General features: G+C 44.5%; 1 protein-coding gene across 2 annotated transcripts in view; it reads left to right on the forward strand.

Annotated features, from left to right (window-relative positions):
• The window catches only part of ATF6 (activating transcription factor 6), a 69,548-nt gene that overhangs the window by 49,678 nt on the left and 7,234 nt on the right, over positions 1 to 12,636 (forward strand). For both annotated transcript variants that reach the window (XM_056497418.1, XM_056497419.1), the window contains exon 15: positions 3,090 to 3,174. In XM_056497418.1, the coding sequence (XP_056353393.1) occupies positions 3,090 to 3,174 (85 nt within the window). The remainder of the gene's footprint in view (positions 1 to 3,089; positions 3,175 to 12,636) is intronic.

Here is a 12,636-nt window from a genome sequence, read left to right on the forward strand (position 1 = left end):
AAAAAAGCCTTTTCAAAATCACTTCTCCATACCTAAGCACAACAGCTGAGAAGGTAAGAAGGGTCTGGGGGAATTGGTTTGACAGATAGAAACCCCTGGGACAGGAGGAAGGACAGCTCCTGCTGGGAGTGCAGAGCCATGGGGGGCTGGAAATCCTCTCCTTTGTGTCCTGTGTCACACAGGCTTCCCTCAAATGTCTGCACCTCTCCTCCAAACATTGCCTGCAGTGTTTTCCTCCATCATGGGCATACTGTGAGGGTTAATTCCTGTGTGCTTCTGTCTGAAGCAGGGGTGGAGGAGGTGCTGTGGCTGATGGGATATGCATTGCAAAACCCAAACCAGGCAATATAATATGACCAGTTTGTTAATTTAAAAGCCAAGAGTCCAGCTTAGAAGTGAAGGTGATAGGTTAAGAAGCAAAGTGAAATCAAAAAGAGCCATGCCTGGCGTTTTTTTTCTCTGTTTAATGAAACCTCAAGGGATTGCAGTGATGATATTTTGTTCATATCATTAAAACTGTGAGAGTTAAGACCAATTTTTTAACAAAAAATTGGAAATGAAAGCTAAAATGTCTCCATATTTTCATGCATCTGGGTAGGAGGGACTTTGGGTACCAAACCACATGTCATGAGACTGAGGCTGAAGCTGCAGGAGCAGCAGGACTTTTGGAATATTCTAGCATGATGGAACAGGATTTCCATTGCCATTTGGCTGTAGAGTTAGAGATACTTGAGGCTCTCAGGCTTTATCCCTGATAACACTGATCTGATGTGCAAGAAACCTCAAAATCCTTATGTTCCACGTGTTGTTGAGACTTACTAAATTAAGGTAACGTGTTCGTGACTGGATTTTTAGTATCTGTGTCTATATTTATCTGTCTGTCCATCTCATCTGGCTTCAGCATCACAGAACTGCAGAGCTGATCAAAAGCAAAGTGAGAATGCTGAAGCAGGGGTCTCATTTGGAATATTCTTTCCAGGCTGATATTTTTCCAGTCATTCTGCCAGCAGTCTCAGGTCTGCTTTGTCTATTTAAACTGTCGTCCTAAGTGCAGCTCCTGCTCCAAGCCAAGGCCATCTGTTGTTGGGTAATAGTTCTGATTTATTCTGCCTCTGGTTGACACTCATGCTCCTGAGCCAGATGCTGACTTGCAAAATTTGCTTTTATTCATTTTCAGTTGTACGCCATGTGTTAATATCACAAACAGTATTTTAATTTAGATTTTTTTTGTTCGTCTACTGTTTAAAATAAAGGATGAGTGATAGTGTCACAGCCCCCTCTGGGATGCAATGCAGCATCCTCCAGAATGGCACAGGACATTTTAGAGACATATGTTTCTAAATGTCCAATATCTTCTAAGTCATTTAACTGTACACTCATTTTTGTGGCATAGAATTAATTATGTATTGCTTTCAAATGAAAGGTTTGGACTACTTGAAGACTTTTGGGCTTGACTGTGGTCAAAATATCTGATACCCTACAGCATACCCTTCAACTTAGTGAAGATTGAAGGTAGTTAGGTAACCTTGCAAGCTTGCACTGATGGCCACAATGCATATGAAAGATAAAGGTGATTAAAGAGATGGATACATTTCACCAATTCCAGATCTATAAAATGTCTTTTCATAGGTAAGCAGCTTCCAGACAATGTGTGCATCTTGCACATTAGCTCCTGGTGGCAGTCTGGGTTTAGAGGTTTTTGTTAGTCTGTTTTCTCCAGAGTTGGTGTTGGATCACTGGGAGGTTGTGCAGCAGCTCCAAAACTTTTGAATGCAACTGTAAAGTCCTTGTGGTAGCTCTTAATACAATTTATACATACAGTAAATAGAGGTGCCATCACAAGGCAGCATAAATTAATGCTCCAGCCTTCAGATAGGTTAGCAAAAAGCAGTTGCTACTTGTAATGACTCTCAGGTGATCATCTGAGCAGTACTTGTGGTTTGGTAGGTAATGATGGACTCTCAGAAGCATTGAAAAATCAAAAAACAACAAACAGTATAAGCATTTTTTAAGTTCTGCTAAAAATAGTCATCAAATCATGGCAAGGGCACTGTTACAAAATGTAATTTAATGGACATCTTATCTTTGGCCTGTTCCTTTGGGAATGTTGGGTTTCAAGAACAGTTTTTATGTAAAGTTCATTGTCTTAGTGAATGTTGTCTTAATCTTGAGCGGTTCAGAAGTGAAATGGGAATTGCATATGTCATCTGAGAATTATACCAGAGTGGTTTTATAATTTTGGTACCAAGATGTTTTTTGCAGACATTTGTTTAAGTAATGTTTTCTTCTCATGGTCAGTCATTTGGTGTTTTGGGGGGAAAAATTTCTGATGGGAAAAAAAGAGAAAGAAAGTGATATTTCTGCAATGCATCTACAGAATATCTTGATATATTTAATACCTAACTTTGTGTGTAACTCAATTCCCCAAATCTTACATACAACACTGTAGTGTTTATATTTTAAAATGGCAGAATTACAGCTACCCTGACATTAATAAATTAACAAGTCCTGATGGAAGTCTAATTCACTTTGCCAAAAAGATAACCTTGCCCAAAAGTATGAGATGTTTGTATGGGAAAAGCATGGGAAAGCATGAAAGGAGAGCATCAGACTGGCTTAATATGGGAGATGCCTGGACCAGAGCTTTTAAGTGCAGTCCTGCTGCTCCAAGGTGTGTGGTGTAGAGCTTCACTGGGACAGCAAGACAACTTACATAGAAAGTAAACAGCTGTGCAAGTAAAAGCTTCAATTCAGCAAGGTCCTTAACCACATGTTAAAATATCACTGAAGTCAAGTTTAATTACTTTAATCATATACATAAGCACTCTGTTGAATGAGGGCTTAATAGTAGTTTCCATCTCTTTCCACATGATCAAGGCTTTTTCATATTCTGCTGCATGCAACAGGGATTTCTTCTTGGTTACACAGCATGAGCAATTGCTGTGACTTTTGGAAGACTCCCTCAGCAATATGAATTTTCTGAGCTGTTGTAAACAGTTTGGTGTGGGATGCCAGTAAGAGAGAATGGAGAGGCATTTTCCCAGCTCTCCATTGTGAGAGGAGATTAACACATCTTTGCTGTTTTCCAGGACCACCTGTTACTGCCAGCCACCACACACAACAAGACCAGGAGACCAAAGATGTCTATAGTGCTGCCAGCTGTAAACATCAACGGTGAGTGCAAGAGAAGAAAGAACAGTTTCAAAGAGATGTGCCTGACTCATACATGAAAAGCAAACTTGGGCCAAGTGTCTGTCATTACAGCTTTGCAGAAGAAATCAAACTGATCATTACTGGGGTTTAATTGCTAGGGACCCCCTTGGAGCAGGAGCTCTGGCAAATCCCCCATGGTCACCCAGACTGTGGGGAGAGGTGGCACTTGGCCAGCAGTTGTGCATTCTGGCTCCATCAGGGACGGGGAGGTGCCATCCAGTGCTGGTGGTTTGCAGCCAGCTGATGAAGGGTTACATGAATGGCATTGGACTTCCTGGCTTGGTGGCTCCCAGAGCCCGTGGGACTGGCCTCATCTCCTCATTTGGGTTCCTCCTACGCCTGCTTAGCAGGGCAAATTCCTTGGCCCTGTTGGTTTGTTGGGATGCTGACTGCCTTCCTTGGCCCTCCCCAGCTGTTTACCACGCTGTTATACAACACTCAGTGTGAGTGGGACCTCTCAGCACTGCCTGCTCAGGATTAATAACCATCACATTACTGTGCTGCAGGACAGCAGAGAAAACAGCTTTGCACTGGGGCACGGGCTTATTAGTGCACAGAAATGTTCTGGGTCAGCATTTCAGCCCCACATGAGAGACAGGACATGACCTGCACAAATGTATCATGAATTCACATGGGGAGGAATTGCCAAGCTGGGACACAGGGTCACTGCCACACTCATCAAACGCATCGAGAACCCTGGAGCAGTGTAAACTTTACTTTCTGAGCAACTGTGCACATAGTGCTTTTTTAAAACATCTGTGTTTTACAGTGCATGTGAATCATAAACCCAAATGTTATTGTTAAATCCCAGCATGCCGAAAGCATTATCTGCTGATGCGAATTTCCATCAGCTAAGAAAAAAAGAATCAGTTCAGGCTTTAGGCATTTTGATAATTGCACTTTCCCATGCAGTACAGCCGAGTGTGATAATCTGTACAGCTGTCCTAGGGGAATTTTTATTAGATGTATCAGAATTATTTTTGGCATTTATCTGCCTGAAACTCCCTTCTTATGTCTATTACAAAAATCCTTTTCTGGCTGACCTGAATTATCACATGCAAGTGGGCACTTTATCACTGAAGTACAAACACTATTTCAAAATTACAAATTGTTTCTTCTTAACATTTTATTGAGTCCTGTTTTTACATGAAATAACTTTTCGTTTGTTGGAGTAAATATAATTTGGAAAATACGCATCAGAGTCCAGTGACAAATCTCATCCATAAATAATGAAACATTGTGAAATTATATTTTCATCAGTTCTTCGGGATTTTTCTTTGGAACATCAGCATAATCCAGGAAATAAATAAAAAAAATGTCCAGGGATTTGGGCAGAGATGTTGAAACAGATGAGACACGAGAATAGCATTGAGTAAACAATGGCATCAAACACCCAGCCAGGTGCTGGGGGAAAAGTTACAAGACACACAAGGGCCAGTGGGTAATTTGGCTTGATTTTTAATTTGACTATTGATAACCTGTAGGGAATGATTCCCTAAAATGTGCTGCCTGGACAAGAACCCATTTCTGTCCTTTGAGAACTTTGCTTCTCCAGCCTGTTCTGCCTCTGTGGGGACTGGAGATGATCTGCACAAGTATTTGGAGTTAGCTGACAGCAAAGCTTTCCTCCCAGCTGTTCTTTTAAGCCCACCTTCAATCTTTGTGCACCTGCAGAGTTGGCTGCTGGAAAAGGAGTCTCCTTTGGAAAAACTGGGAAAACTTTCAGTGAAAGAACTTGTCCCCACTTCCCTTGTGCCTCAGCCAGAGCTCTGTGCAAGAAGGGAAACCTTTTTGCTGCCACTTCTTTGCCCTTCATTTTTACTGCCACAGCCCTGGCAGAGGAGATGACAGGAATGCAAGTGAAGGGAACTTTGTTTTGAAGCTTTTTCAGACCTCCATCACTTGCTTCTGCAGGATCTTTTTCTGTGTACTAAAACCTACCCAAAGATGAAATACCTGACAGGGAGTTGGGAACCAGCTCTCTAAACTACTTGGGCAACCTTTTCCCAGCAGGGCAGGCACCCTTTTCTGGTCACACTGATTGTTCTGGTGCCTTCTCAGGTCCACTGGAGACTGCCTTTTGCTGCCTTGAGCATTCCCAGCACGGCTGCAGGACAGAGAACACGGGTGGACGATGAGTACAGAGTAGAATGAGCTGTCCACTGCTGTCCTACATGGTGGTTCTTGGCATGGCTCTGCAAGACTGATCTGGCAGTTTTCACCACTGTACAGAGTCAAGGTTACAGCCTGAAGAGTTTTTCTGGGAGGAAAGTGGCAGTCCTTGTGCTGTGAGGTAGTGGCAGATGTCAACAATCTGTTAATTGATGTGCACATGCATGTGTGTGCAGTAAATAAGATGGAAGTTTAAAAGAAGATCTTGTGCAAGGTAATAGCAGTTTGTTAATAATTTTCCAGATAAAAACTTGCTTTTGGGTGTTAAGTTGTTCTATGCTGGAAAAGAGTAAAAACAGCCATTACCTTGTAATGTTGTGCCATGTGCTCCTTCTCACAGTCAGCCTGAATCACCCATGCCCCTCAGAGAGCATTAGGATAGAACCAGATCCTCACTGTGCAGGTGCACAGAAACATATTTGCCTATTTAAATATGTTTAATATGCTAACATATGTTAAATATGTTTAATTTTTTTTAAGTATAGGAACTTTTATACGGTGGTACATGTTATTCCTCCACCTCTTACTCCCTTTCAGACCAGCTTGCTGGTCCATCCCCCAGTTCACAGGGAATGCTTGCTGGCAGCTCTTCCTTTTCTGGTTCCCCAGATGCTCTGGCAGCCCTTGGACCTTGTGCCATGTCCCTGCTGTACCCTGTGCAGCTCTGCCCTTGGCCCTGCAGCCAGCCATGCCCAATTCCATTCCTGCCCAGCATTTGTCAACACGTGCAATACTCAGAAAATCTGCCTGGTGGTACCTAAGGACCTCAGCATTGGGAAGCCTGGAATGAAAAAAGCAGAACTGGGGAGTCCTAGTCCCACTCTTTTGGAGGCACCATTGGTGTGTCTTCCTGAGAAGTTACTCCAAGAAGAAATATCTCACAGTTCCTCATGGGAATGAACACTAACTGCAATCTACAGTTAAACTCAGGCTTTTGTTTTCAAGCAAGTCATGTTTGTTATGCTGGATTGCAGCTATTATTTTAGAAATCTAACTATGCACTTGAGAGTAGTTAAGTCTCCAGTAGGTTTCATTCCTAAATTTGCTTTTATTGTAGTTCAGAATGTTGTTGGCTCATTACCCCAATTCCAAATTGACATATAGGCGGTGCCTTTCTTGAAGTTTAAGTGGAACCATCTGCCATTAGCCCTCTATTTATTTAGCTGCAGTGGGTTACTTTGGAGCCAAGTAACCTATAGAGAGCAGCATAGCTGAGCACAGGCAGTGCCCAAGGAGCCCCTTCCAGGAATGCAGCTCTCCCTGGGATTAGGTGAGGGACTCTCACAGCTTGCACATGATCTTGGTAGGAGCAGCTCCAAGTGTCTGTGCAGGTGTATACTCACCAGCAATACTGGTGGCCTCAGCAGCAGCACAAATACCAAAAAGGCCTTTGTTCTTCTTAGGATCCCTGTGCAAAACAGCTCCCTACATGTGAAAGTCCTTCCATCATTCACTCTCTTTAAAAACTGGGGGTTGGTGTCTGTGCTCGAGGCCAAAACAAAAGTGAGAGACCTGATGAGAAAGCCTCTGGTGAAGTCTAAAGCTCATTTCTTGGAATTAGCAGCTGTGACAGAGAGAGTTTTGGATTTTTTACAGATATTCTGGGTAGAACCTTAGTCTGATGTAGCCCAGTGGGGCTTGTCTGCAGTCTGCCTTTGAGAAAGCTGTCTGTGTGCCTGACCCTTGATAACCTCTGTGCTTTTGGCTTCTTGAGGAGCTCTCTTCTCCCAGGGGTTGCTTTCTGTCATGAAATCCAACAGCAGAGTAATCTCCCAAAGGCAGAAATGGAATGGCAACCCCAGCAGAGTCCATGTGCTCTGTTGTGTTGGCCAACTTCTGATTTGTGACCAGTTCCATCAGCTTTCCTTCTTGTCATCCATCACCATACTGATGAAACAGACTTCAAAAGTGCTCTGAAATAATACAGGTTCTAATTAAAAAGGTGGAAAACAAATCTAGTGGTAAGGCTTTTTGATCAAAACTGGAGCAATTTCTGCCATCGAGCAGCATGATTATTTGCATGCAGCTACAAAGAACCTCCTTTCAAGTGACAGCCATGTGCAGGCAAGTCACAGATGTCCCAGGCTAGTAGCAAACTGTCTGTGAAAAATCTGTAAGGCAAACAGAACCCACACAGGCTGAGGAGGAAAATAAAAACAAAAGCTCTTTGGGAAGTGACAATGGTCTGTAAGTTCCCATGTCTTAGGGTTGAATAAATAAAGTCTTCAACTTCCTCTGCCTTTCAGGGTCAAGCAAACAAAAGATGCTGTTTCCTTTTTTCAGAACAAGAAACAGAATTGGTAGTCAGTCATTGGGGAAGGTCTAAAACAATACATATCTGACTGAACAGCAACTGCCTTCCCTGAAGGTTGTGCTTGGCATTTTGGGAGGCCTCTCTCTCTGTTTGGATAACTCCAGAAGAGTTTCCAGGAGGGTGATGGTCCCTGCTATCCGTAGCTATTGTCCTTCACTGTTCTCCCTGTGGTGGTGCCCGTGGCTCCCTGTCACAGCTGCTGTCCTGGGCACCAGGCTGGGAAGCTCGTGCCACTCTGCCAGGTGTACAGGACACATCTCTTGCCTGCACAAGCATGAGCTGTAGAGATACTTCCCTCAGTGTTTCTGCTTTTTGCTGCATTTAGCAGAAAGTGCTGACAAGTCAGCACAGCCTTCAAGCTGCAGTGTGTGATCAGGAAGCTCTGGAAGTTGTGTAGGTGGGATTAGAACGTGGATGGGAGATGAAAGCAGGGTGACTGCTGAGGTTTTTTGGGAAAGTCACTGAGAGTCCATCAAGTTCTCTAAACAGGATGTAGGGAAATACATCTGAGAACGTCTCCAGTGCTGTCATTCCAGTTTTCAAACTGCCATTCTTTTGTTTCTTGAGCTGCCAGTTGAGGAATAAAAGTAGTTTGGTGAAGTAGGGAAGAACCAGAGCCATGGTCAGACCTCAGTGCAGCAGCTGATGCCTGAGCCTGGGCTGGGACAGAGGAGAGCCTGCAGAGTCCTGTGTGCAGCCATGGACAGGCAGCATGTCCTGTGGTTCTCCTGGCTTTTGGAGGATTTGCCAATGTCAGACTTGCACTTGTGCTCCTGTGCTCATGGAGAGCTGTGCTGCAGGGGTCAGGATTGAAATGATGGCAGAACATTGTTTAATGAGGAGTTTTAACAACAGATTTTAGTAATCATGTAAGATGCTGCTATTTGCCTCTCTGGTCTCAAAGCCATGTGGAAGTGCAGCTTGTCAAAATAAAATATTCCCTCAAACTTTGCTACATTTCTTTGAATCAGAATTGATCATTGCCTAGATTAAACCTTACACAGAAGTTTTCAACAGCTTTTGTTACTTTTGAAAGACTGCACTCCCCAGCCATGTTTGTTAATATGTTGTCTTTGATAGAAGGGAGGAGATTGAATTATTCAAAAAAGTATGAAAGAAATAATTCAAGAATCTGTGCACAAAAGTAATGGAATCTGTGTCACTTGAGTTCATGTTTATTTATTTAGACAGGAAACGATCAAGAAATGAAATCATGAAGGCTTATTCCCTAATGACTTTTCATAACGAGCTGTTTACCTAAATTGCTAAATGAGTAATCTATTTTTATGCATTCAAAATAACAGGAAGGTTATTTCAGATGATCTTCAGTGCCTTTTGCCCCTTAATTAATACAGAGAAGAGTAACTCTTGGGTTTTGCTGGAGCAGGCAGGGCAACTGCTGCAGATGGCATTTTGCTGGGAATGTGCTGTTCATCAAGGGGGCAGATAATTAGTCATAAATTAATTGGGCTTCATACTTAGTATTTCCAGTGCCAGTGTTGAGTTATTCCAGCGGGTTGGCTTTCCCACAGGAATGACACACTTGTGTCAAATTCAGGATTATATAAATTCAGGATTAAAATTCAGGATTATATAATCCCTCTCGGTGTGAAGTTATAGGTGGCAAACAGTTTTATGTTTGTGATACACAGGCCAACTCTGGTAGCTCTTTATTTCTGCAGTGATCTGAAGCATAATTATCCATAATGAGCTCACCCCATAAAAACACAAAAATCTGCAACAGAGCTGGTAGAGGAGGTTCATGTTTATGTCTTGAGGACATCACTGGAGCACAGCTAGGGACTGGTGAGAGCACAGCCCTGAGAGGGCCTGTTGGAGTGTTTGGGTCAGTCTCTAAGGAGACTCCTGCCAGCAGGGCTGGGAGGCTTTTCCCTGCTCCTCATCCTGGCTCTGTGCTCCACTTCCTCACCTCTTCACACAGCCCACCCCATCCCTGGTGCTTCCTGCTCTGCTTCCTGGGCATCCTCTGGCCTTGGAAAGTGTTTGAAAAGCACATGCTGAGCTCCTGAAGGACATTTTTGCTCATTCCCCACTTCATTAAGTAAATCACCTCCCTGCATGCTGCCTGAGCCTGCAGCAGCTCCAGAGGAAGAGGCTGTGCCACATCCCCGTCCAGCACAGACACCCTCTGGATGGATGTGGCTGGAGAAGTGACTGCCAGCCCCAGCTGCCCCTGTCTGTGGGGAAGGAGGAGCCCTGTTTGAGAGCATTAAAGCTGTAAATCTGCTGTTGCTGTAGTGGGAGACAGAAATGTTTGCAGTGTGTCTTTATTAGCACGCTGCATTCAGACAGCACTTTCATCATTCTCTGACACAGGCACTGAATCACAGAGGCTCCTGTGGAGGAGGGTGCTCACCCCACACACACAGAAGATGCTGTTAAAAATACTCTTCTGTGATCAAGAGCTGATTGCAGTGTCTAAATAAATGAAGTAGCTTTATGTGTCCAGGTGGAAAATTCGGCTCACTCTGGATGCTGTCCAACCCATAAAGACATTTCAGCTGTAAAGGAATACAGGCTCTCAGCAGCCTTCAGTCTTAAATCAGTGACACACTTTAACACCAGGGTACAAGTGATACTGGGTGATAGGCAGAGTCCATGTCAATGAAAACATCATGCTGCCTCTTGAAAATAAAAGTTCAGTCGTTAAATTAATTTTATCAGTAAGCCTGCAACTTGAAATGCTGCAGTTCAAAGGTAGGGGCTAAATATAATAGGACTACATGAAAAGAAAAACTAGTGGGGTTAAAATGCTGGCAGATGAAGATTAATTAAAGATTAAAATCTCACTGCAAAAATCTTTAAAAGAACACTAAAAAATCCAATGGGCTTAAGTAACACATTAAAGTCAATTCATAGAAGTAAAAAGATATCTTCTAAACAATGAACATTGTAGCCAAATGAGGGAATAGGGAAAAAAAAGGAGGATAATTTCTGGCAGACTAAATGTCAAACCATAAGATGTTAAGCCAGAAAAAGATACTGAGCAACAGTGTGCCTGAGGCATTAAAAAAATAGTAAAAATATTTTTCAGAGGAAGCCTGCCAGGGAATCTCTAGTGCCTGTGGAGGACCAAGGTGTAAAGGAGCACTTGAAGTCAGCACTGCTGGAGGAAGGAGTAAAGTGTTCTTGTGCTAGTGTTAACCACTGAGGCTCTGTAAGTATCAGGAGAATGACAAATAAGGCAAACTTTTAAGAAATGGCTTCAACCAAAGTGTCAGTTTTGCACCAGTTGGCAGAATCTGTGAGAAGTGAGCGTGTCCTGGGATGTGAACAGCCTGGGAAGAGAGCACAGATTGTGCAGAGGAAAGCCCTACCTTAGTGCCCATCCTTAGTGCTCCCATGGAGGCCCCAGAGGGAGGGAGTGAGGATGAGGATGGTCTCTTCAGCACAGTCACATGCTGGGGGTTCAGTAACCTGGGAAAAGATGGTTCTTTGAGGCTGCTGAAAGGAAGCAAGAGGGAAGGCTCACTGACAGGGTAGTGTCTCTCTAAAAGGTGCAAACAGCTGCTCTCATTTTGCAGTGGAGGGGCTGTTGCAGTGGGCTCACACCCAGCTCTGTGCTGGGGAGGTGCCCTGGCTCCCAGTCCCTGCTGCACTCACAGGCAGCAGTGCCCTGGGCCTGGGACAAGCCCTCCAGCCCTGCTTCTTGAAAGGAGCCTTTACTGGAATGCCTTTCCAGGCTGCTCTCCTGTGTGCAGTTTTATGGCTTGTAAAGTGAGTAGGTCTGGATCTGCAGGCAGTGTGGGAAGTTTGTTTATCCTTTGAGTGCCTCCCAAGTGGGCATGGGATGGTTCTGACTAAGAGCATTGCTCTTCTCCAGCCTCTTGCCTTCACTCCCCAGAGTTTTCTGTGCAGCAGAACTCCTTACCCTTGTCTTTGTTTTCTCTTTGGGTTTTTGCCTCTTGTCATTAGCATTGTCACAGCTGGTTAGGTTTTAAATATGGTCATCCTGCAGCAATGCTGCCCTGCCAACAGCACACATATGCACAGCCAGAGCTGTCAAAAATATCTCTGTTTTTCCGAGAAATACTCCATGAGAGGGAGTTTTAAATGAGGTGCCTGTGAGGGTCAGCACTGGTGAGTCTGATCCTCCCTTCCTGAGGTGACCATTGGCTCCCTCTCCAAAATGAGAGCAGCCACACCAAGTGCACACTGGGCCATCTCCTCAGCAGCTCATGTTCTTCATCTTAGAGGGAAGTGAGGCAGCATGAAAGGAGATTGGACAGGGAGGTGGGAAATCCAGTGGGGAATGGTCCCTGGGAAAAGCCAGCTTTCCTTCCCTCTCCCTGAGACCTCCCAGGGTAGAGCAGGTCCTGCAGAGCCCCAACTGGCACAGGTGGCCACTGACCACATTGCTCACAGGTGCTGCTGACTCTTCCAAAAACCACACTGGTGTAAGCTAAGGGCAGCTGATGCTCCTCACCCACAGCCTCTGGTGGCTCCATTGGTTACTTCAGAGGCCACAGGGAGTGTTCTGGTTTTCCTGCTTCCCTCTCATGCCTGTGTGTATCTCCCTTGGATAACCCCTGACACCACTGCTCCCATGGATTAGGCTTGGAGAGAGACCCTGTCTCCTTGCTGTCAGCTCATGGCTGGTCAGGGTGACTTTGATGGTGTGGGTCCAGTGTTTCTGTGTTCCTGGAGGTGCCTGGCTCACAGTCAGAGGGGTGGTAGGAGACCTGGAGACTGAAATGCCAGGATCTCACCTAGGCTGTGCCCAGGACTGAGGACAGCTGACTTCACAGAGGTGAGACCACTACAACCCTTCTGTTTGGAAGTAGCTCCAAGTGGGGATTTGCTTTTTAAAAGGGAGGTTATTTGGGTCACACTCTAACTTTCTCCCTTGCCTCAAGCAGTCCTGTCCAACGAGCCAATCTGTAAATGTTTTAGCAATCCTGCTGCGCTGCTGCAGC

The sequence above is a fragment of the Oenanthe melanoleuca genome, chromosome 8 (genome assembly GCF_029582105.1).
Source record: "Oenanthe melanoleuca isolate GR-GAL-2019-014 chromosome 8, OMel1.0, whole genome shotgun sequence".
Lineage (NCBI taxonomy): Eukaryota > Metazoa > Chordata > Aves > Passeriformes > Muscicapidae > Oenanthe > Oenanthe melanoleuca.